The following is a 25556-nucleotide window of genomic DNA, read 5'->3' as shown; positions in this document are numbered from 1 at the left end:
TTAGGTGAGGTTTGGTTATTAAGAAATAGTGTCGGGCATATGCCGTAGAATTAAATGTATTTATTATAATATGTTCTGTATCAAAATTTACTCTAACGTATGCTGTTTTAAAAAAAAAAAAAAACTAAATTAATACGATTAGTGTAGAAACTAGTTATATTATTTTATTTTACCGTTTAAGAACAAACACACATACTTTTTTTTATAGTGTAGGGACATATCATATTGTAGAAATGAGCATAATAATATATCATGTATTATGCAATTTTTACATACTACTAAATACTAATGTCATGTAAGAACTTAATATTCCCCAAGTGGGAAATAGCTTGAACTTGAAATAGATCTAAATGTTTTGAAAATAGTATGGTGTATATGAAGTATAATTAAATACGCACAACTTTGAAGTCTTCGTGAATAATATTTTTAAAATAAAAAAAATAAATTTTTGTTTAAATTTCTAATTTCATTAGTTTGCACATTAAATGCTTATAAAAAAAATAACACTTTTATTATTTTTAATATTTTTAAATAGTTTTAATAGCAATTAACAACTTATGAGCGACCTTGAATTAAATTTTCAAATCATACGTATAAATATTAAAAAATTAAAAATATTTAACTAAAAAATAATTTGCGTTTGATGAAATTTTTCAACATTTTAACTTAAAAAGCTTATAAAAATTGTTACTGATATGTGATCAACTTTTTCTTTATTCCAGTAACTTGTGAGAATTTCTTAAGCTTTTCTACTCAAGGAAAAATGTTAATTGATATTTATAAACAAAAAATATATTTTAAAAATTATATTGTACCTATATAAAAATTTCTAATATCAACATTTGGCAAAAATTTCAAGTATCTACAATTATTTGTTTTTGAATTATAGCAAAATAAGACAATCGATCCAATCAAAAACTGGTTTTATAATAATTAAAATTATCATAAAATATTAATAGTTTACCTTAGTGTACTATAATTTCATATACCCAGAAACCTAACGCAAACATATTTTGGTATATCATGTTTAAAAAGTAAATAAAGAAATTGCTTATTTTATGTGTTAAGTAATCTTGGCAACTTATTTGTTATAATACCATTATTATTATTTTTTTAAATAATAAATATAATACTAGTTGTCCCTGCACAATTAAAAAATGCCACCTCTTATATGAGCCAAATTTTGTTCAATTTGTTATTACTCTGCGTGGTAGTAGACACTGTCAATGTACAAACATTTATCTTTGTTCAATCAAAAACAAACCCATTAACTTTATTATATCAATAATATCGATTATGTCTATGTGCGATTAATAATATTACTAGCTACAGTTAAATAAGCTTACTAATCCAGCAAATGTTATTTTGCCAATATAAGGTATTTTTATATTTTATAACTGATCCGGAAAACGTTATATATGTAAATGATCGCGAGTTCATACAAAAATCACATAAAAAACCCCACTTTCAGTTTTTCCCGAATTTTTCTTTACGTAAAACCTTATTCATATTCATTTATTTCATTTCTATTACGAATGGTTCAAAATAATGAACTATATCAGTTATCTATTTTCAAATTATGTTCTTACCAACCAACAGCATTTCAATTTTATAAAATAAATATAACTTAACAATACATTTCAATATTATAGTCTCACGGCGTCGCGTATAGGCAACTAAATGTACCACTATTTCGTGTTTTCGTTATTCTAGTAACCACATCATTGTGGAAGAGAAGGAAATATTGCTATGAAAACATTTTTTATACTACTAATTCCCATGAACTTATTTTAACACTATTTTTTAAAAGTTTGTATAACAGGTTAAATAAATATTAAAACACGAATATTATGAATGATCAATGTCATGGATTTATTTTAAATACTATAATATAATATATGATATTTATTAAAAATGAAATAATAAAAATGATAAACATGAACCAAAAATTGAAAGCATAAAACTTAAAATTAAAAAAAAATATGTGTAATTACAATAGTATAACGTTTCAACGAGGATCATTTAGAGTTAATGTTATAACCCAAACTCTCCATTTCTGAAACAAAAAAAAAAATATAGTTTTATTATTATGTATTAGAACGCATGGTAAAATATTAGAAATTAATAAATTAACATATTTTGAAATGTTACAATTAAGCAAACAATAAACACTAAGCAAGATACTTTGTCTTTCTAATTTATTATATACATTGTACTACATAGTGTTTAACGATACGATGGTCTGATAAAATATATAGTATGATCGATATTGGTTCTAATATTGGTTTTTATACTGTCACTAAATAATACTTATTTATACGTAAATTTTACAGCAACAACTGATGATGATTATTACAAAACATCACACGTGTATATCTTTCATATTTAGTTTAAACCACATCCCTATTCCTTACCCTGTAAAATATTACAATATTATAATATAATAGCAATAGCATATGCTATGATGATTGATGATAAATCAAGAACTACATTGTTTTGTTATTTTTTCGTTTTCTTAAGCACAATGCAAAATTAAAATTAAAAAAATTACAGAATATCGTATAGCCAGAACAAAAGAAATATAAAAACTAATTTTATTATAAAAGTAGGTAGTTTTCATTTCAATTATAAAATGTACGTCCCCGAAACACTGCTACCATCATTGGGGAAAATGTAAATTTAACAACTACTGAGTTAAATTTCACACCCACCTGAATTTAGGTACCTATACAGGAATACATATGTATATGTATAATGTATATACTATATGTACTTATATGTATACTTTTAATCATATTTTTATGTAATAATCAATACGTATATTTTTATGTACACTGTACATTTTATGTATTTTAGCACATAGCAAATCAATATAACTTCAAATTATCTATCGATAACTAACTATTTACTATATACGTTAACAACATACTATAAGTATTTCGAAATTACTAAAAAGTATACATCAGAGTTATTTCATTACTTTAAGATAGTCTTTTTTTCAAAAATAACGTAGTAATTGTAAATTCATTATATATAGACATTTTAATTAAATAAGTAAATATGTAAGTACAAATAATACATAACACACGTACCATACTACCATTAATAAATATACATTACATATTTTACTAATGCTTATAAAGTTATAACTATTAATTCATTTACCGTACCTAATTAAGCCTAACTTAAATACTATTATTTGCTAACTGTGAGGTCATTTAAATTTATTTTTAATATTCATATTTTTATATATTCCATAAATCCGATTTAGTATTTATCCATCTTTTAGGCCAACCAATTTAAGAAGTGTGCCAAATCACAATATAATTGGATTTTAAATACGCAAGTGTTTACCTTGCTCGGTCCAAATGACGCCACAGTTAACAAATAATATAGATGTCATTCAAACTGTTATAATAATTACTATAATAAAATGTAGACAATTAAGTTTCCAAGTTTTTAAGGTTAATCGACAAACTGTTATTATAGCGTTGTATGTACCTTTTACTACTGCGGCATTGTTCTTCAAATTAATAAACCAATGTTGATAAGGATAATTTGGACGCACTCCACCGTATTCTTTTGGCAGATATTTTGGATCGATGTGTTTGTGTAAAGATTCCATATTTTTACCGTGGAAAAATAACTGTTAACATTAAATAATGGATTAATAGATACCAATAAAATACTTATGTTTATCACATGCAATATATAAATACAGACTATTATATAATTTTTTTATAAAACTTTAAACATATTCAAGTAAACAAATTGCAAATTTTTGTAAAAAAATGAAGAAAATATATTGAATAACCAATATCTCAATATTATGTTTCTAACGATTATAACTACAGTTTGTTTTATTTGATACATAATTTATGATTTATCAAAAACTAGGAAATATCTATTGACAATATATTGAAACATTTTCGTACGAGATTTAAGTAACCATTTGATTTACAACACTCGTCAAATGTAGTTTACTTTGATTAAATAATTGTTCACAATTATGTTAATATACATGACGAAAATCAAATTTTTGGTTCTACGGTGACTATAATATTGTGTTGTAACACGCCTTAACGTATTTTAATCGTACAACACAATTTCGATTTTATTTTTTTCCAGCACATAGAAAATATATTATATATTACGTACCATTTCGTTGTAACGCTTGCCCAAAAGCGGCTTAAAGAGATTGAACACCGTTTCGAACACCCACGACTCGTTGATTATGTGGATCGCGTACGTTTTCATCGGTATAGAATACTGTGAGATGGATGAAAATAACATAAGGTATTGCACATGGTTATAATAATAATATGATGATGGGATGGCGATATATTTTTTTTCGCCGACAAGAGAAAAAGTAATCAAAAATTAACATACGACGATGAGGTCGAAAATCGTAGAAACGACTTTTGGCGTGATTTGGTAAGCGTGCTGAAGCGTAAATCCGTTCATATCGAATATGACCACCCCACCGAGTATTTGAGCCATCGGTTCTAAAATGCCAAGCTCTAACGTGGCCAGCGATGCTTTAAGTATTTCGTTCATGTCGAAATCGTTGGTGTTCCAATTACCTGAAAATATGATAACAAATTAAAGAAACATTTTACAAAAGGCAATTAACTGAGTGAGGGTGTTATTATTGTTCATTGCGTTCTAATGAAATAGAAAGGTATACCAATCTGTCTGTACCAATTAGTGCTATCATTGCTCTGTAAAATATTATGTATATTGAACCGCGAGTATCACAAAACAATATATTAATTAAATATAACTCAAAGAAATAAAACAACCGTATGTCCGTATTAATATTCTTAATTTTCACAGTGATCGATAATAGTAGGTACCCGAGTACAATACCTACATGACATAGACAAAAATCATATTATTTGTCAAATATTTATAACAATAGTCCTTTATAATTAAAAGTTAATTTAAAAGTTTCAATAGTTATAATAATAATGCTCTTTTAATATTTACATATGAGAAAACCGAAGAAAAGCTAAGAAGTATAATTAAATAAAACCCCTCAACAATTTCAAGTCAATAATACCTAACTATATACGTATATAATATATAAATAAGATAATGATTTTTTTTATTGTTTGGATAAGACAAGCAGTTAGATTAGCAATTCACATTATTAAATTTATTAAAAAAAAATATGATAACAGAAAGACATGTAATATTTAAAAAAAAACTGTTTAGTTATTTTAAAAAAACCATCAGCAATACATATACAGTGATATACAATTTAAATTCAAAATTCAAATAAATACCTATTACGATAATTATTAGCTAATAAGTGATAAATAATAAAAATAGTGATAATTAAGTGATAACTTTAACAATGAAAATTATTTTTCTGTTTTTAAACATTAAATGTTTATCTTTTTGAATAATTATATGTATGATTTGTATAGTTCAGTAACAATTATTTGGATAAGTCACAGCTAGTGGTTAGGTTACTTTTTTATTACAAAATAGTCTAACGAGAATAATTATACGATTATTTAAAAATATATATTTGTCTAATAAGTATATATATTTATTTTATATTTAAAAATATTTTAAAAATTTAACAAAAAATAATAAAAAATAATAAAAATAACATAATAATAAAACAATTAAAAGAAAACAGGTATACAGTCAATACCTTTACATTATTCATAAAACGTATAATATGGAAGGTACCTGTATAATTTTAAAAATAAATTAACATAAAGTAAAATTTAATTTTATCAATTAATCATTATAACTTAATTTAATTTAATTTTCTTTTATAAGAAAAAAAATCAAATTTAAAATATTTAAGGATGATGAATCAGGTTTTATATAAACGATAATAAGTTTTATTTTTATTTTTTGATTAGTAAAATGTTAATAAACATAGGTAATTTAAAACTCATAAAAAGTATATAGAAGAAAAAATGAAATTTCATTCGTTTCAATATTGCAAATTATCGGTAATTTTTTTGAAAATAAATCATGTCAAACTGTACAAATATAAATGTCAAATATGATGACATTTTGAATAGACTTAGCCTGAAATCGTTAAAATTAAAGTTCATAAAAAATTTTTATTATAATTATAATAAAAAAAAAGTAAAATTATTGACATTTTTCATGTAGGTAGGTAGTAATAATGTGTTAAAAAATTTGTGGGTAAAAATATTATAATGTGTAAAATGTTTATTAATCTTGTAAATGTCAATAACCTACCAATTCATTATAATTTATAACTGTCGTCATTATATTATTGAATACCATTCTCACGTATTTAAAATTCAGTTTTAGTATGCAATAATTATTTGAACAATATTTATATTTTTAGTTTATAAAATAGAAAAATAAAAAAATTAATTTGCAACTTTCCAAGTTTCCAATTTCGTTTTTTTGTTTTTTAAAAGTTAAGTAAAATTTTTATGAAGTATAAATTCAATAAATTATTTACAAATAGAAATAGTTTAATAATTTCGTATACATTTTAATAATTCATAAGAAACCATGTATAATATAGTTTCACTATTGCACATCCGATAGTTACTTCTCAGAATTCTTTTCAAAGAACACCAGTAATTAACAAATAAATTCTAAAATTTAGTCTAAACGTTTTGGTGAAAATTACTTATTTATCATAAAAGTCAGTTTGATGAATTTTAAATTAGTTATGCAAGTAGTAAGTATATCTAGTTAATAATTTCAACTATAGTTGCATCAACTACAAATTCACAAGAGGACAAAACTTATATTTTAATCCCTTCTCATATTTTTTATTCGACAGAAAATCAGCGTATTAATAATTAATTTGTATAGATTATTATGAGCAAGAAAATTATTAAATTCATAATAAGCTTTAAATACCATTCGTAAACGCTGTTAGATTTACTATTAAATTCCTCCGCACGTTAATATTAAATGTGTTAATTTTAATGGCCCTACTGCGTATAGGAATTTATACTTTGCTAGTATACAAATAGGTAGAATCTCAACTGTATATATTTCAAAATATCATTATTATAATTTGTTCATTTGAACTTTAAAGGTAAAATAGTATACATTTTTTATTTAAGTATTTAAAGCCATTAAATATTGTTATTTTATTATTTTGTAGACATTGGTATATTACATGGTAGGTGCTACACTTGTACCTATATAAAATTACATATTATTAGTTTAAATAAATGCGATGATAACCAATAAATGATAAGTTAAATTTATCATTACCATACATTTCATGTGACTAATTTCAGATATACATTTTTTAATAATAAAAAAATGATTGATTTAATATAAATTTATTTACTATCAAAACATGTTGACTGTTCACACTTAAATTGTACGCCTATTAGTACAACATATACTTATAACATGTAATTACCTATGAAGACGTTCTTCCTTATTTTTACATTTTATGAATTATATACTTCTTTGAGTAAAATTCTATATTTATAAGGTTCCAAACATACAAAAAAGACCTTCATAAATTGATATAATTATTATTATATTACCTATATATTATATATTATTATCATTTGATGAAATACGTACATAATAGTGCTCAAAGATTAATTAGTAATGACTATATTCACGTCACTGCAGGTTGCATTTTATTTTACAATAATAATTATTATCTACATATACGCCGAGGCAAAGTACCCTTGAAGGTTATCACTGCTGCCTGCAGATTTCCGACGTATTCCTTTGTTGTTATGCATTTAAAAATGAATAAGTAGTACTGCCTTCCAAATTTAAACAATTTAAATCTTATTACATTTTATGATATTGATTATTGTCTTAATAATTAAATCTACGTGAATTTCATATTTTTAACAAACACGACATTTTGTTAATTCCTTAGAAATAAATATACTTCCGAATAGTTAAGGTGCCTATATTATATTAGGTATTTAGGTACCAGCCCACAGATAACCCATAGTGCAGATACTAATACAATATATTTATATTATAAACTATGTGTACTAGATAAATAACTTGATAACCTAATCTGCAAATACCTGCAACTTTTACATATTTTTAAATGTAATTCTAAAAATCATTAAAAATCCATATAAAAGAGATAATACATTTACAAAAAAAGTATTAAAATGTTTTCATGAAAATATTACTTACAGCATTTAAAATCAAAATAATATAAAGATTTAATATATTGTAAATTAAAAAAATTATGTAGTTAATACTGTTTTATAAGTAAGATTACATAAATATTATATCTAGATATATGAGACATATAAAATATAATTATTATTTACTATTTACTATTTAGCATTTAGTAAGTTTAAAACAGTACAAATTATAAATATATTATTTTAAGTACAATACAAACTACCTGTAAATTTCCCCTTACCTAAATAGGAAAGCAATTAAGTATAAAAGATTTATTTCATATGAATCACATTCAAATCATATTTGGGAAAAAAAAATACTAATAATAATATTATTATATCAGTTTTGAAATTTTTAACGCCCACTGTTATAAAATTAATATAATTCCAGCACACTTAGTAAAAGTTTATTTTATTAATTGTTACCACAACCACATACATAAATACATTGATATATCGCATATATTATATCGATTTAACGACTAACGTAGGTACTATATTGACTATCCACATTTAAGTTTTGTTACAGTCAATGTAAATTAAGTACGGTAATAATTTATGTTTTATATTTATTAATATATTATTATTATTATATTGTGTGAAAGTATACATTCTTCTTTCATAAATTTATTGTTAATTATTATTAATCATTTTTATGAACATGCGAAACAATATATCACACACGACAAATATGAAATATATACCGTCATGCCGTTGCCATTTACAGTGTCCAGTGTTTGTAAAGTAAAAAATATAATTCGGATCAAATTTTAAGTAAAAAAAAATGTGTAATAGAATTTTACGTACCTAATTTATAAATTAAAATTCGTCTGCCGGTTTGTTCTTTGTAAGGCAGAACGCTTAATACTTCTAAGTCGGCTATGAAAGATAAATCCAGTGGATTTATTGTGTAGTAATCTGGATGATTTTCTCTAAATCTGTAGTAATTCACGATCTGTAACAAAAAAGGAAAAAAATAATGATAATGATTAATGTATAACCGATTAAAATATAAAATATAAATTTACAACTATCCCTAAAAAAAAGTCCAACTATAGTAGAATTTGCATTAAAAACTACATAAAGCGATCACAAATATAATAAAGTCGTGTATTCAGTTCAGATTATGCATATCCGTAATAGTAAAGTACAATTATTTGGTAAAAAATTCATGTCTAAATACATAAATAATTTAAAAAAACTCAAAATCACTTTTATGTTTGTGAAAGTTTAAAAATCGAATACACTGATTCAAATCAATACACTATTTGGTATTGTGTCTATTTAAAAACGTATTATATCAACATCAAAAATAAAGTTAAGACATGATATTTATTTTTGGGAAAATTTAAAACCTCGTGCAAAAGTACATAATATGCCCAATTTTGGGATTTTGTGTAAAGCTCATACAATCGTCAGTCATACATATATTTAAGATAATATCAATTTGATTATCGACACGTCCATGGTCCATCGTCAATAATGAATCATTCAATTTTGCACAAAATGTATGACATTATTATACCATGCAATTTTAATTTATCTGAAGTACGTGAATTGTGGTTTATACTGAACGACAATTTGACCGCAATTAAAAATAAAAAGTCAACTGCAATAGATATTGAATACATATTTATACAATATATTATATATATACAATATTTTTTATTAATTACAAAACGCTGCAATCGCGTATATTTTACCACACTAATCACCATAATAATATACGAGACACATAAACTATGTTTTTTTCAAAACTAATTATGTGTACATTTCATTGATTATTTAGTTCAATTTATTTTGATTATAATAGATTACACTAATAATTTACACTAATTATGACACCGAACAATCCATTACTAACAAAATTTTCGCAGCCTCTGGCTCTATAATTATTTCACACGCGTTTCGCTTAAGCTAACACAGTAACATGTGTAAATCAGCAAAACATACCAATGTACATCGCTATACTATATTTGCATAAATGTTTTATTTATATTATCTTAGAAATGTAAATTAGTATTTACCAAGATTTTTAAATATAGACATATAGACGTAAAAGCTGATTATGTACAATATAAGTTTAATTAAAACATAATATAAAAATAATAATAAATGATAACCTATATGAGTATGTTTTATATATATATATATATATCTGTATGAGTATTAATAACAATTATTATGTATCATTAATACAACTTTAATCTGTATGGAAGTGTTTAAATAGTCTAAATAATATGTTTTCGGACAACCTAAATAATAAAAATATGACTTGAGTTTAATAAAAACATTTATGAAATATCTTCTAAAATCAAAATATAAAATAAATTAAAGCTAAAACATTCTAAAATTCTTGAGGATCATCACTAACTGTGATACACCAAGGTGATAACGCAATATACACAAATTACATTAGGTATAGGTATCAAACAAAACAGTACGGTAGTCTGTGTTAATTTGGGAATAATATACAATCAAAACCAGTTGTGTTTACTCTGTAGTTTAATAATATTTATAACATTTAAAATTTGATTTGTATTTAAATACATTAATAAGTATTTTAATAATAATATTATATATTTATATTATTTTAATATATATACTTATTTAAATTAAATATATAACATAAACTTTTAATATAAAATGTAATTTATTGTATTTGTTAGAAACGACAATAACCGTAACAGTTGAGGCGTATAAATAAATAAAAAAAAGAAAGAAACCTTTTAAGATAAAAAATTGATCAGAAACTAAAAAAACAGAAATTTTTATTATTATTTTAAGAAACTTAAAATTCTTTTTTTTGTGATTATTAAATTTTATTGGAGAAACATTTTTTTTCAATTTTTAACATTTATGGTGGATTTTAGTGGGTAAAAAGTATAGAATACAAATATTTACTCAATACCTACAACCTTTGATAAAATTAATTTAGAATTTTTGTTGTAATTCAGAAAGAAAAAATACAACAGTTAAGAACCAAACAGAAACTAAACACTTAAAATTTTCACTAAATAGGTACTTTCTATATTATTCAAAATATTTTGAATTTTTTAGAGTTATTTATAGACTTTTGGAATTGTTGACGTTTTTTATATAATTTTTAATTCTTGAATTTATTATACTTAAATTCAATGATTAATAAATTAATTCTTAAGAAATCGATTACTATTTATTGTGTCAGATTTTAATTTTATGATAAATATAATATAATTAATTTATAATCGGAAAAATCTTTTTCTATTTTTTTATTTCTACAGCGCTATATTGAACTTATTTTTGCCAAAATCATCACATATTAATTATTATAAAGTAAACCTATATATATATATATATATATTACGAGTACAATGTTTTTTATAGACATTGACTTATAAATTAAAATTGCGTACCATACAACGATATCAATACCCTAACATTTGTTGGTGGTATACGAGGTCTAATCAAAAAGTATCGAGACTGTTTAAAAAAAAAAAAAAATATATTAGATAAAGTTATTTACATTCAATCTCCTTCAAAGTATGCTCCTTCTGAGTCCATACATGTTCTCCAACGTTCCTGCCATTTTTGAAAACACCTGTGGAAGTCATTTTTAGAAACTCCTCGTAGCTGCTCCGTCGCATTTTGTTTTATTTCATCTACATCTTGAAAACGTTTACCCTTAAGCGCCATTTTTATTTTTGGGAATAAAAAAAAATCACATGGAGCTAGGTCTGGTGAATAGGGGGGTTGAGAAACAACTGGGATACCATGTTTAGCCAAAAACTGCTGCACAACATGGGCTGAATGGGCTGGTGCATTATCGTGATGCAATTTCCAACTACCAGACTCTTTAAACTCGGGTCTTTTTCTTCGTACAGCGTCTCGTAAACGGCGAAGAACATCAATGTAGTACTCCTTTGTTATAGTCTGTCCTTTAGGAGCATACTCATGATGAACAACACCTTGGTAGTCAAAAAAAACGGTCAACATGACCTTCACTTGACTCCGAACTTGACGAGCTTTTTTGGTCGTGGTGAATCAGGTGTCTTCCACTGCGAAGATTGTACCTTTGTTTCTGGATCGTAGCCATATACCCAAGTCTCGTCACCAGTTATAATTGATTTTAAAAAAAAATCATCAGATTCGGAACACTCTAGCAAATCAGTGGCGATCTGTTTTCGATTTTCTTTTTGCTCACCTGAGAGCAGTTTTGGTACAAATTTGGCTGCAACTCTTCTCATGTCTAAATCAGTCGTCAATATGGTTTGAACTGATCCAAATGAAATTTGAAACTCATTACTAAGTTCCATAATTGTCAAACGACGGTTACCTCGTATTGCTGTTCGTATTTTTTGTATCATTTCCTCATTGCGGCTTGTTGATGGGCGTCCTTCACGTTCATCACTTTCAACAGTTGTTCTACCCTCTTTAAATCGTTTAAACCATTCAAAAACGCGAGCACGGGACATGGTTTCATCTCCATAAGCTAACAATAACATTTGGTAGGTTTCAGTAGCCGTTTTTCCCAGTTTATGGCAAAATTTAATGCACACTCGTTGTTCTGTATTTTCGCTCATTATGAAATCCGACGGGACGTAAAAACATACTTGACTTAATCGCACCTAGAAGCCGACTGAAACAATTTTAATCTAATCTATGTCTAATATATTTTCCCAACATATAAAGTTAGATTAATATAGCACATGCAAGTTCATACTCAAACTGGTTTACGATTAATCGTATCAGTCTCGATACTTTTTGATTAGACCTCGTATTAGCTTACAACACGTCTTAATAATTTAAAGGATTACAAACATATTTTTCTAAATCATTTAATACATCTCAATCAATTAAACTATTTAAACCAATAATTGATTTTTTCACACAATATTATAGTTTTTATTACCTAACGAAAACAATAATTTATTTTGTTTAAATAATGTATCAGTTAATCTTCACGATCGACCAAAGAAATTTATTTTAATAGTTTCTTACAACTCTTAACCTATACAAAATTATAAAATAGAAATTTTATTATGTTGAATAAATTACAGTGTTGCGATCTTATATACAACGTTAATAATTCGTAAAATAATTAATAATTAATTTACATAAAATAAGTTTAATTAATTAATATTTCATATTTAAATATCATTAGTATACCATATACCTACAAACAAAATAAAACATAGTTACACTTTATTTATTTGAATATCGTTTGTTTAAAATACCTGATTTAAAATAATTATTTTTAGCTTTTTTTAAACGTCAACTTTATTTCGGTACAACGTGTACCTACTACACAGTGTACTACATTCGATTTTGAAACAACTTTTACTTTTACCTATACCTACATAATGCACACTGACAAATTTTAACATCATGTTCCGGTAATGCATGTGCATACTAATCTACAAGTCGCGTAAAAATTAATTTTACAAATGTTTAGATATTTTACAGTTCGTAGTCATATTTAAAATTAAAATTTTGTAAAAGTATAAAAAGTAATTTTAATTGCCATACAAAAGATAATGTAAATATAATATATCTATTTTAATATCTATACATTTGCATTATAAAATTACACTTTTTGCATTTCATCATAATCAACCTCGAGTTTTTATACAAAATTCAAGGTTATTTGAATTGTTAAACATACCACACTTTATTATTATTAATGCTATAAAATAGTTGCTGACATATAGTAATACTGTAAATCATAGTATATTAATGCTAAGAACGTAACAATAATATGTATTTATGAATTTAAACACAATATGTTTACATAGCTATAGTTTATATTGTAAACATTTTTTCGTTAGTATGGCAGATATGAAAGTAGGCACATAAATATTTTTGAATTATTCAATGCACATGGCTTAATTTTGATAAAAATCGTTCAATCGCAACATAAATAAAAACGAAAACATCTTTTCTCGTTCTTCTTATTTATATTCAATATTACTATTGTCTATTATAATATTATTTATTACATTATGTCTTTGTATTTTATTTTATGTAATTAGAATTTTTTTTTCCTCAATTAAAGAATATTATTATTATAAAAGCAAGTATAAATATTAGACTTACATTATCTGCTAAGACTATTTTTTTAGAGGATAACAGTTAGAAACTTAGATTATTACATTTGTTTTACTGTAAACATCAATTATATTGAAATTAACAGTAATGTTTGTAATAAAAATGTAATATGATCTATACATTGATAAACTTGTCATGGTACACATGCGATATATTTTAAAATAACTTATCATCTACATTTTTAATTTTGATGTATTTTTAAAATTCTATAAATCATTAATTATTTATTTATTTTATTAATTAATATGTGTAACAAACAAATAATAATAATACATTAAGCATGAATTTATATTAGCATAGTGCTATATTTATATCATAAGTAAAAATAATAAAAGCAAAAGATAATATGTTAAAAAACAGTAACAGAAATATTAATAATATTTGCACTAGTTTAAAATTAAAATAAAACTAAATAGACACTTTTAGATTTGAGTTTAAAAACATTTATTTAAAATATTTTAATGTTTATTTGTACGATAAATAATTTAGTTTCAGATCTATTACACATTTGTCATAACCTTAACTGTAAAAATTATTTTAATTTAATTGGTAATAAATGAAAAATTATGAATAAAGAGTAATGAGATATGGTATACATATTTGCACACCGGTTTATTTAGGAAAGAAATATATAAGACAATTATATTATAGGTGTTTTAATAATTTATTCTAATCTATTTAAAGTTAACTAATTTATAATTTGAGTAATTATTTTAATGTAATTCATTAGAATAGAAGCATATTTTAAATGCAAAGACCGAAGTAACCATTTTAACTTAATCGATTATAAGTACCAATTAATATTCGCGGAAGTTGCTACTACAAAATGTACAACGCTCCTTCTAAACAAAAATAGTGTTGAAATAAGATAAAAAAAATTTAAAAATATGGCTGTAGAACAATAAATTTCTTACTTAATTACTAATTTTTATTAAACATTCATACCTAACTATAATAAGAAAAAAAATCAAAGTCGTTCAAAGCTTGTTTAATGATTTAGGAGGCCTATCATGTAATTTTTCCGAATAGCCACGATATTTGGGGCCACATAAATAGAGTACTGATAAGCACAGAACATCAATTTTTTTAAACATATCAATATAATCAAACTAATCCCTCTAAAAATAATTTTACTCTGACGTAATAAGCCAAATTGGAGATTTCCAATCGTTAAAAATTTTTATTTGTCTAATTTACCAGTAACAGTTTGTATAGCCATACGTAATGGAATACAAAGTGGGTAGATAGTGCATGCGCCTATTACGCCTATATTATGATATGTATGATATGTATACCTGCGACACGATGCCCGTGGCGTATGATATATTTCACTTTTGCTACACCCTATACAGAAATAAAAGTTCCGTTCCCATTAATAGACGATGATATGCATCGTAAAAAAAAAAAACGTAAATCTACGCGGACCGCTGAGGCACACAACCTCTGCAATTGCGTTTTCCTTTCACCGCTGGAAAGAAGAAAAAAACACACACATATAGGTATATTACATTATACACATAATAATATATATTATTATATGCATATACACCACGTTCTGCCACAACGCGTGCGCCGACAGCATTCGTATTACGACATTCATCGACGCCGTCGCGTATAACAGGTGTCGTTCTCTATATAGTAGATAGGTACCTATATATTATTATATATTGTATTATGTGCATTATACACACAGCACAATCAGTGTTAGCGCGCACGCTTTAAAGATTGTCCGCCAAGGATGTCGGGACTTATTTTTTTTTACATTCACGTGAAATAAACATTTAGACGATAAATTCATACATTTTTTTTTTTATTAATTAATCGAGTTGGTGTATACACTACTTATATAAGACATTTATGTAGTTATGTATCTATTATATTATAATCAACGTGCTCTGGTCAGAGTCTTATATACTGTTCCGCGGCTGCACGAATTGTGAAACTTTAATTTTCACCGATACTATATATTTAAACTGCCCTTAATGGCCCAATAGGTGCAGATGCGGTGATTGTGCACTAAGTTAGTCTATGGAATTAATAACGTCGCAGTAGGCAAAAAAACCGTTTATATATTATCATTATATATATTATAGACACTAACACCGAATGCTGTAGAAACATCATTACCTACTGCACGCACAACAATAATTTGATTTATCATTGCATTATGCGATGAGGCTATATTATACACACAAGTATAATGATATTTTTATCTAATCGAGGTCTCCTCTGAATCAAAAACTAATCACGAACACGAAACAAATATACTACAAAAGTATATAATAATATCATCTATAGATCATTATTTAATATTACTTAAATTACCTATATTTTATTATATGTAAAAAATTTAAAATTTCTTGTACCTGCACAGTAGATATACCGGATGAAATATGATCAATAGGACAAGAACTATCTTTATGCTTTACGACATGTGTTTAAGATATTAATAAAAAAATACATCAATAAGAAAATTAAACATTATTTTTATTACCTACGGTTGAAATATTGATGATCTACTTTAAAAACTAAAATATTTGTGATTACTACACAAAAATAAAATGTTTTGGTCAGCTTTTGAATTAAAACAATGACCATCACAGTTAGTATTTTTAATAAATTAAAACAATACCATCTTGATTCTAATCATCATCAATCAAAAATGTCTATTGGAATATTAATTCTTAATTGTATTACCTTATTATTTAAAAAAAAATGTATACAAATAGTCAAGTATCTTTAAATTCATAAAAAACAGATTCCAGCTAAATTTTAAACTTTTATTCTACTCTTACAAAATGGCATGATTGTTATTGCATTTAGTTTGGTGAGCAATAATATGTTTTACGAGTAAATCATTCTACCCTAATAAAACTTACATTAACTACTTTAATTATATTCAAGACAAACTAATATATTATGCTATTTCTATGTCAAGTGTTATTTTTATATAGTATTATTAAGACGCGCAGGTATAGTATTTTTATTTTAAAAAAGTTGAGTTAAATAAATACGCTAAAAAGTTTATTCTATGTAACATTATATATATATATATTAAATAAATTAGTTTTTCTTTGAGTAACCATCCTGTAACTACCAGTATAATAAAGGATATCATATTTTGACCTAATTAAAGGTACATATTTCTCATGACGAACAAAAAAAATTGTCTGGCATTATATTCAACAAGTAGAGTACATAATACTTGAAATACTGCAGACTACAATCATCGCAAGCTACGTAGATTGAAGTGCATTCGAGTGTAGTATAATGAGACATATAGTATTGAAAAATTGTCAAATTCTCTGAACACAATAATCGTGATTGCATTGCAGGCATTGAATCCTAAAATAAAAAGAGGATAACCCTGGACCCTAATTCAATTTAGAATTTATAATATAATTTTTAAAAAAAACCGGAATTATGAAATATTGTAAATCGGAAGCGGTGACGTCGAGGTAAACGTGTATGACTATTTGTATGACGATCGCTGCAACATCGAAAATCCTTATAAACGAGATAAACACAAACTATAACCCCGGACGATATTTCCTATTTCTTAGTTTCCAACTTCACTCCACGTAATAAAATAGGTATATATATGAAATGTTTTTATAAAATTGTCTTTTTAATCGTCACCTCGGCGTACTGAATTCATAATAACAATGTAAATATTGTTGCATTATTATACAATATTATTACAACATCTGGTGCTTTCATATTAAATCTGCATAATAATTGACTATTGTACAATATTCACCTCTTTAGTTCATAAACATCTTTAATGTGGTAATGTACAAAATATGTAATTTTTAAGGTTAATATTAGTTTGTTCTACAAACAATTAAAGTTCTATAACTTTGTTTCACAACAGAAAATATTTTATTGCGTAGTTGTTATTTAAACTTGAAGAACGCATCAATTAAATTATTGATTACCATATTATAAAAATATTTGATACCTATTACTCGTATCTAAAATATTATGTAAAACGTAATCGAAACAATAAGCATGTTTTATAATAATAATTAACGTTTTAAAAATACAAATCATTGCTTAGTGTTTTTTTTCTACCAAACCTACTTTCGTTTTGTTTGCTTAATAAACAAATAAAAAATGAACGAAAATCGTATCAATTAGGCTGGGTTGACTGCACATAATTTATTGGACATTGTCATTTTCCTTGAAATGAAGCTTTGATATATAAATATAATAGTATACATAAGTATTAAGTACAGAATTTAATTCTTCAATTCTGTTTTTAAACTTGGATAAAAATTTACTTGAAAGGGTTCCTGAGTCATCATTGTTGATAATATATATATTTATTGTCCAAGCTCTTATAGTTTGTTCATGACCCATAAATCATAATATACATATACGAAACCAAACTAAAACGGTCAATAATTGTTTAATGCATTTTACATAACAATTTTTTTGTATCATACAATTAGTTATAAAAACATTAATATCTCACAAATTTCATCATTATTAAAAACATTCCAACCGTAAATAATCTATATACATATCTATGATGTATCATAGAAAAATTATTAGAATAAATTCGGCTTGTCAAAAATAGTGAAATCAAAACACATCAATCAATTGATCATATCTGTTGCACAATCCCTTTGGTACAGCTTTAGCTATATTTAAAAATATAGTTTAGATGTTGAAAATACGTAATAAGAATATGTACACGTTTATGCTTATAAATTTTCTAAGCTTAGCAACTAGCAACCAACTCTTTTTAAAACAAATACAAAATAAAATAACTTTAATATATTGTATTACTGTTACAAATATCAATTCCGAATATTTCGTATGATTTACACACGAAATACATATTACACACTTATGTATTGTGTATTGTATATTAAAGTCGTGACCATTTTCGGCAGTGAATGATGTGTCAAAAGTGTTCAAAACAAAATAAAAACGAAAACGGACTCACGACATTCGTCACTCCGACGTTGCAAAATCACTACTTATTTTGGTGGCGGTTGAAATAAAGTATACAAAAAACATAACACAAAGAATTTTCTATAAGCATATACATTCATTTAAAAGTGAATGCAATAGGTTAAGTTACATGTATTAGTTATACATGTAACTTAATCTATTGAGAGACGTTATAAATCAATGACGTACAAACGTAGGTATATAGGTTCCTACTTAGTCAGTTTTTTATACCGTTGTGTGTAACTATCTAATATTCCTTATACTTAAAAAAACAACTGAAAACAAATATTGATGAAAATTTAATTAAACAATTTAACGACATCGTTGTTGGCGCCACGCGGGTACGGGTCAACTATAATTTTTCCATGTGTCCTTCAAACACTATCTGTCTTTTATAAGACACATCAGTATATTATTCTATACATAGCATAGGTTCTTACCTAAAGCTATAATATAGAATTAATGTATTATTATTGTTTTTCTTTCTCTTGTTTAAGGTCTACCTCGAACGGTATAGCTCTTGTGAAATTATATATCATAACAATAAACCTACACAAGATAAGCAGAAATGATAAAACGACCTCAGATGCGTCAAACCTCCAACTCTATCGATCCTGTAGAGATCCACTAAACAATAGAATCATTTAACCAATATGACATTGTTATATTAAATAAATGTGAATAATTTATAATCTTGCAGTAACACATTATGTACATACTGTACAGTTATTGTGATTCAATTTAAAAGGTTCTATCAGGGCGATCAGCGATAATACTTATTTATTTTACCTCACATATTTGTAGAAGTGTTAAGAGCCATGATAAAATTATAATAAATAAATAACTATATAATTATATATTATGTTCTTACACATTAATTTAATAATTTAACAAAACTATTGCTAATTTTTAAATATTCATTTTACATCCTTACAGGATATTGTAAGCGATTATTTAATTATTAATCAATGATTATAAGCTAAAGATCCCAAGTGTAGTACCTATACATTTAAAATTCTAAATTTCTAAATCAAGATGTATGATTAGGTACTGATTAGTTTATAGTGCCTATTTTAAAAAAAAATGCTACTCAATTTTAATAATTTACAATTATTAATCCAAGTAAAATCAATAATAACTAGTAATATTTTTGTTAACATTTGATATATTATTTTACTTAGTATTATTGATTTTCATAATCTGTAAGCTTTTGATTTCTATTAATTACTTCACAATAGGTAATTAATCAATGAATATTCCTATTTATATAATATTTAAATATTACAATAGTACATATATTTTATTACTTAATAAATAAAAATTAATTAATTTGTTTAGGAACTATGTAGGTTAATTAGTAACACGAAATACAAATTTATTTATATAAATTAGGAATGTAGCGTTAAACGTATTAGAACGTATTAGTTATTTCAGTAACTAATTATCCAATACAAATAACTATGTGTATCTGACTATTGGTTAGAAAGTACCGCAAAATTGTAGGAACGAAATTATAAATTATTACTGACATAAATTTATACAATTTTATTTTATATTCATATAAAAGTAAATATTTTATTTAATGTATATTATCACACTAAGACTAAATCCGTTATTAAAAAAACTATTAATGCATAAAAAGTGAAGTTAGACCATTATAATTTTTATTTTAATGTTAAGCCATTAATTAGCCATACATATAAATTAAAAATGTACAAACGTTTTTTTCTTATCGTATAACTTCAAAATTCTAAGTGGAACGATTTAAATTAATAATTATTTGATGAATTAATTTTTCTTATCTTTCCTCGGAAAAGTGGCAACATAAATTCAAAATTAAACTTCGGTAGGCTTGTCTAAGAATCGTATGTAAAAATCTGGATTTTGTGTTCAAATTTTAAACATTAATATACTTATTTTAATATTGCTTTGAACTTATAAGTGATATATTACATTAGAAATTTATAACATATTTGTATAATTTATATGATTAAATTTAACTAATTATTGTGAATTCCTTTAAAAGTTTTTCTAAAAGGCAATTTTACTTGAATATATCTTAAGTAGACTTATTCATACCTTATTTTTCAACTATTTAATTTCTTAAAATTACTTACTAGTTTGTATGTGGCATTAAGTTTGAAATGTCGAGCTCTTAAAAACCGTAGTAGAAACTTTTCATCCATTCTGTGCGGTGTAACATCCCCTCTCTCTGCATAAAGGAAAAAAATAACATTAAGATCTCCGTCAGCTTTTTTGCTAAGGTAAACATCAAATGATTGAACGCTGTATAATTTATTATGATTATAAACATCACAATAAGTATATTTTTTGTGTATATATATATTTTTTTTTTTGAGAAATTCGAATTGTTAAATATATATATATATATAAACCAAATAAAAATCATTTTCTTCTAATATATTTGTACATAGAAATTTTTCTCTTGCCTTAAATAAACCATTATTAAATTGGTTATACCTTAAAAGAATTGCGGATTCCTAATGGATTTTTAAGTTATTATAACTAACAAAATTATATTCAATCGAGTTATTTTATACTAACCGCGCGAGAACACTTAAAATATATACGCATTAATACATTTTATTCTCTCTAAATATTTATACATAGTGTATTATAGGTAAATTATACTTTATGTTAATCATTAACATCACTTATTCACATAACTTTCGTCTTAGAATTCATTTATGTTTTATTATTTTTTAATAGAAAAAAGCCAAAAAGTTCATTTATTTTAATTAATAATTATAAATAAAATAGATATAATTTGTAATTTTTATACCTGAATCATTTACACGCAATTTTTTCATAATTAGATTACGAATTAAATGAATTGTATTGTATTGTATTGTATTATTATGTTTGTGAATACATGAAACTATTTATTTGCATACTTAATTATTTTCATAAAATACGACGATTCAAGTAGATACGAATAACCGATATGTACCAACTACCAAGTATACAATGTATCTAATAACAAATATTCATAAATATTCTTATTCGATTTCCAATATTGTTAAAAACTCTTTAAGTTTAAGTCAAGATACAACAATTTAACCAGTGGTCAGCTATGGACAGATACAAATTAAAGGCGCACATTTAACTAAAAAAAACTAAAAAATTTCAGGACTTTCATAGTTTTTACTGTTACATTAATTAAAATAAAAACGGGATAAAATATAAACGTAAAATAGAATCAAATATTTTTTCAATAAAATGAACATAAATGTATTGCTGTAAAAATATTAAATGTTGACAGCTTTATTTTAATTAGGTAATTTAATATTTAAAACGGAAGTAATAATGTTAGTTTAGAGGACACTTGTGTTTATATTTTATATATTCACGATACGTTATATGTTATTGTGATATCTGTACAGTACCGTAGGTAAATAGCGAGGTAAATAGGTAACCAAATGTAATATACATGAACATATATTACCAAGGTATATGCACTATAAATGTATCAAACAGGAAACGGACTTAAGGCTAATTCCGGTAAACCTTATGGAAGCTCTGAATGTCAATAAGGACCATTGCAAATTCGCAGGATAAGATTTTAACATTAAAGATCAAGGGCATTTAAAGTAGGTAAAATATAAAAACCAGTTAATAATATAATATAATATAATATTACATATTATATTATACGCTTAAATAAGTAACTAGTGAAATTATCATTTCGATGAAACTAGTAGTTATTGTAATGTAATTTTCACCTGCGTTATGCATTATGCAGGCTACAAACACCTAGACTTAAAAATATTGCAAGTATGGATTAATAGTGTACATACATTTTAAATATTTTACGTTATCTGTTCAATAAATGTTTTTTTTTTTATTATTGAACAAATAATGGCTGTTTTGACATTAATTTAAATTATAGCGTGTAATATTTTAGATACATACAAAATAAACTTAACTTAAGGATGGTTCATATTTTGTTTTACAGATTGAGTTTTTCAGAAATTTTATTTTTTATTATTAATCATTATAATATTATATAATTATATAAATAATACATATATGTAGATACAATAAACTAATTTATATGAATAATATATGCAAGAACAGCCCCTATTTCATGCACAGAACGAAATTAAAGTATAGGTAGCTTATAAAAAAAGCGTTTAAATGTTCGTAAAATTACTTAAAACTTCACTCCTCTAGCCTCTGTACTTACTCTATCGAATTGACTAATATACAAAAAATAGCGTATAAAATCTTTTTTTTAAGGGATTATGCGATATTATTAGTTACAAAAACAGAACATGTTAATAAGTTCTTCTAGTCGTAGAAATAAAGTATTTTTCAATTATTTAGTGGAAAACGATAAAAAAAAAATAAGATTAAGTTCAATAAATTTAATATATCATTTTACACACAACTTCTATCTGCAGTTATTTGATAAGCTGTTAAAAAAATGTACAACACATTTTAATGAACACGCGTTACCTACGTTCAATTAAAAAAATAAATTGAAAAACGAAATCGTTTAAAAAATAAAAGCAACTAGCCACAAGGTATCGAATCGGTTCGTGAATTAAAAATAACACAAATACAATACACGCCCATAATGTCATAATGTCGACCTAAGTAATATACTATCATCATTTATATCACTGTATCCATATATTCATTCTTATATGAATAAAGTATGAATTTTTGTGATTTCCAATCGGTTGACGGCAATGTTATAATTATATAGCTAATTTCAAATGCTCACCGTATATCATGTCCTCGAGTTCGGCCACCAGTCTGGTCCTGGACTCCTCGGTCTCGCCAACTCGGACTCGACCGTATTCGACAACGTCGTCCGGCAACGATTCCACGTCCAGGTCGGCCAGCACGTCCGGGAAATCGACGTCCGTGCCGACGGGTTTGTGGTCGTCGACGATGACGGCCGCCGGAGCGATCCGTTCGCTGTTGGACAATATGAGCTGTGGCATTTTCGGGGGGGGGCGCGTGTCTCCGTCGGTCCGTCCGTCCGTCCGTCCGCTCGGGCGTCCGTGTCACGATTGACTGATAACTGTTACGGCAGGTACGTAAAATATCGAGTAGCCGGTTGCGCGCTGTTGCTGCTGCCGCGCCGCCGCCGCCGTCGTTCGCCAAAACAACAGTTTTGTGCGCGAGCTGAATTATTATTACAATAATATATTATGTTATTGGCCGCAGTTCCTATATATCATAATTTAGGTAGGCAGGTACAACGCACGCAAAGGAACGCGTTAGACGTGCGTAATAGTTTTGTTATTATGCGTGTATTGTGTGCATATGGGTTTTATTTATATATCACGAGAACACTGTCAATGTCGTCCATTCAAGGCCGCTCTCGTGAAAACGAATTCAAAACGTCGTAGGTATATGATGTCAAATTAATTGTTATATGAGGTACGCGAGAGTCGTATAGGCGATCGGACGTACGAAAAGAAGAGGTAAACGAAGGGAAAAACGCTATTACCTACGTACTGGATAATAACTATAATGCGCGCCGCCGATAATGTTATTATGATAATAATATACGGTTTCGCGGAGTGTACCTAGGTATAGGTTATACCTCCTAACTGTACACGGCGGCGTGCGCGCGCGAGCTTCCAGGTAATATATTTATTATATGTTATCCGACGCAATATTATAATATATCAAAACGACGATTATTAATTATTAAAACGCGAGAACGTAAAGGGACACGGCAGTGTGTTTATATATACGAATGCCGACGGGCAGCGGTGCGGCGGTAGAGACGGTAGGTAACGACGACTACAACGAAGACGGCGACGACTGTGCGGCGCCCACCGTACATCTGACAACATGTGTCGTTTTCGGCGGAGGCTGCGTTGTTGCTTTCCCGCCACGGCGTTGCATCACATCTGCGGCGGCGTCGGCGTTGCATAATGCGTGTGACGGACAGCGCAATAAGTTTTATACACAATAATAAATTATTATTACATATAATCATAATAATAATAAAGATAATGATATAAATGATTTCACTCTCTCGCCGACGAAATCGTAACACGCGCTGTAGCCGTGACGGCGCCGCAGCGGCGGTGATAAAGCGAGGTAGTATCTATTCTGCAGTTTTCCGGTTAACCCGTCCGTGTTAAACGCAGTGCCTGATTTACTGCGAGATTGCGGCGGGTGCATTGCACCGGAGCCCTCGAAATTTAGGTTATCTATTTTAATTTGTTTAAGCAACTAGGTATATCATTACATGTATTTATAAATTTAAAAATAATGACGTGGTTTGCCGAAAAAAATATACATTAGTATAAATATATTATTACTGTGGTAATAGAATAGAAAAAAGATTTTTATTTGCAATGTATTACTATATAGAAATCTGGA

The 25556-nt window shown here is 26.1% G+C and overlaps 2 protein-coding genes across 2 annotated transcripts; both read right to left on the bottom strand.

The window, feature by feature from the left end:
* Positions 1 to 1848: 1848 nt before the first annotated feature.
* LOC113557318 (alpha-tocopherol transfer protein-like) lies at positions 1849 to 24997 on the bottom strand. Its single transcript, XM_026962775.2, has 7 exons — positions 23935 to 24997; positions 21302 to 21396; positions 8943 to 9090; positions 4390 to 4583; positions 4159 to 4269; positions 3502 to 3646; positions 1849 to 2056 (listed from the first exon to the last, which is right to left on the bottom strand). Exons 1-7 carry the CDS (start codon positions 24155 to 24157, stop codon positions 2019 to 2021), a joined length of 954 nt encoding a protein of 317 aa, XP_026818576.1. The 5' UTR covers positions 24158 to 24997; the 3' UTR covers positions 1849 to 2018.
* LOC113557319 (protein GVQW3-like) lies at positions 12087 to 12864 on the bottom strand. The gene is made up of 2 exons (XM_026962776.2): positions 12451 to 12864; positions 12087 to 12390 (listed from the first exon to the last, which is right to left on the bottom strand). The coding sequence occupies exons 1-2, from the start codon at positions 12695 to 12697 to the stop codon at positions 12116 to 12118; spliced, it is 522 nt and encodes a 173-aa protein (XP_026818577.1). The 5' UTR covers positions 12698 to 12864; the 3' UTR covers positions 12087 to 12115.
* Positions 24998 to 25556: the final 559 nt, after the last annotated feature.

This window comes from Rhopalosiphum maidis, chromosome 3, assembly GCF_003676215.2.
Source record: "Rhopalosiphum maidis isolate BTI-1 chromosome 3, ASM367621v3, whole genome shotgun sequence".
Classification (NCBI taxonomy): Eukaryota; Metazoa; Arthropoda; class Insecta; order Hemiptera; family Aphididae; genus Rhopalosiphum; species Rhopalosiphum maidis.
Note: the sequence above shows the minus strand (reverse complement) of the source record. Positions and strands in the feature narration are given on the sequence as shown.

Bases quoted from the DNA above. Each gene is read 5' to 3' on its own strand.
- LOC113557319 (XM_026962776.2), bottom strand. From the start codon at position 12,697: ATGAGCGAAAATACAGAACAACGAGTGTGCATTAAATTTTGCCATAAA. The intron at 12,391-12,450 runs GTAACCGTCGTT...CATTTGGATCAG, and splicing joins AATACGAACAGCAATACGAG to TTCAAACCATATTGACGACT.
- LOC113557318 (XM_026962775.2), bottom strand. From the start codon at position 24,157: ATGCCACAGCTCATATTGTCCAACAGCGAACGGATCGCTCCGGCGGCC. The intron at 3,647-4,158 runs GTACGTAATATA...TAATGTTAACAG, and splicing joins GCAAGCGTTACAACGAAATG to TTATTTTTCCACGGTAAAAA. The intron at 2,057-3,501 runs GTACATACAACG...TTTTTGTTTCAG, and splicing joins CAATGCCGCAGTAGTAAAAG to AAATGGAGAGTTTGGGTTAT.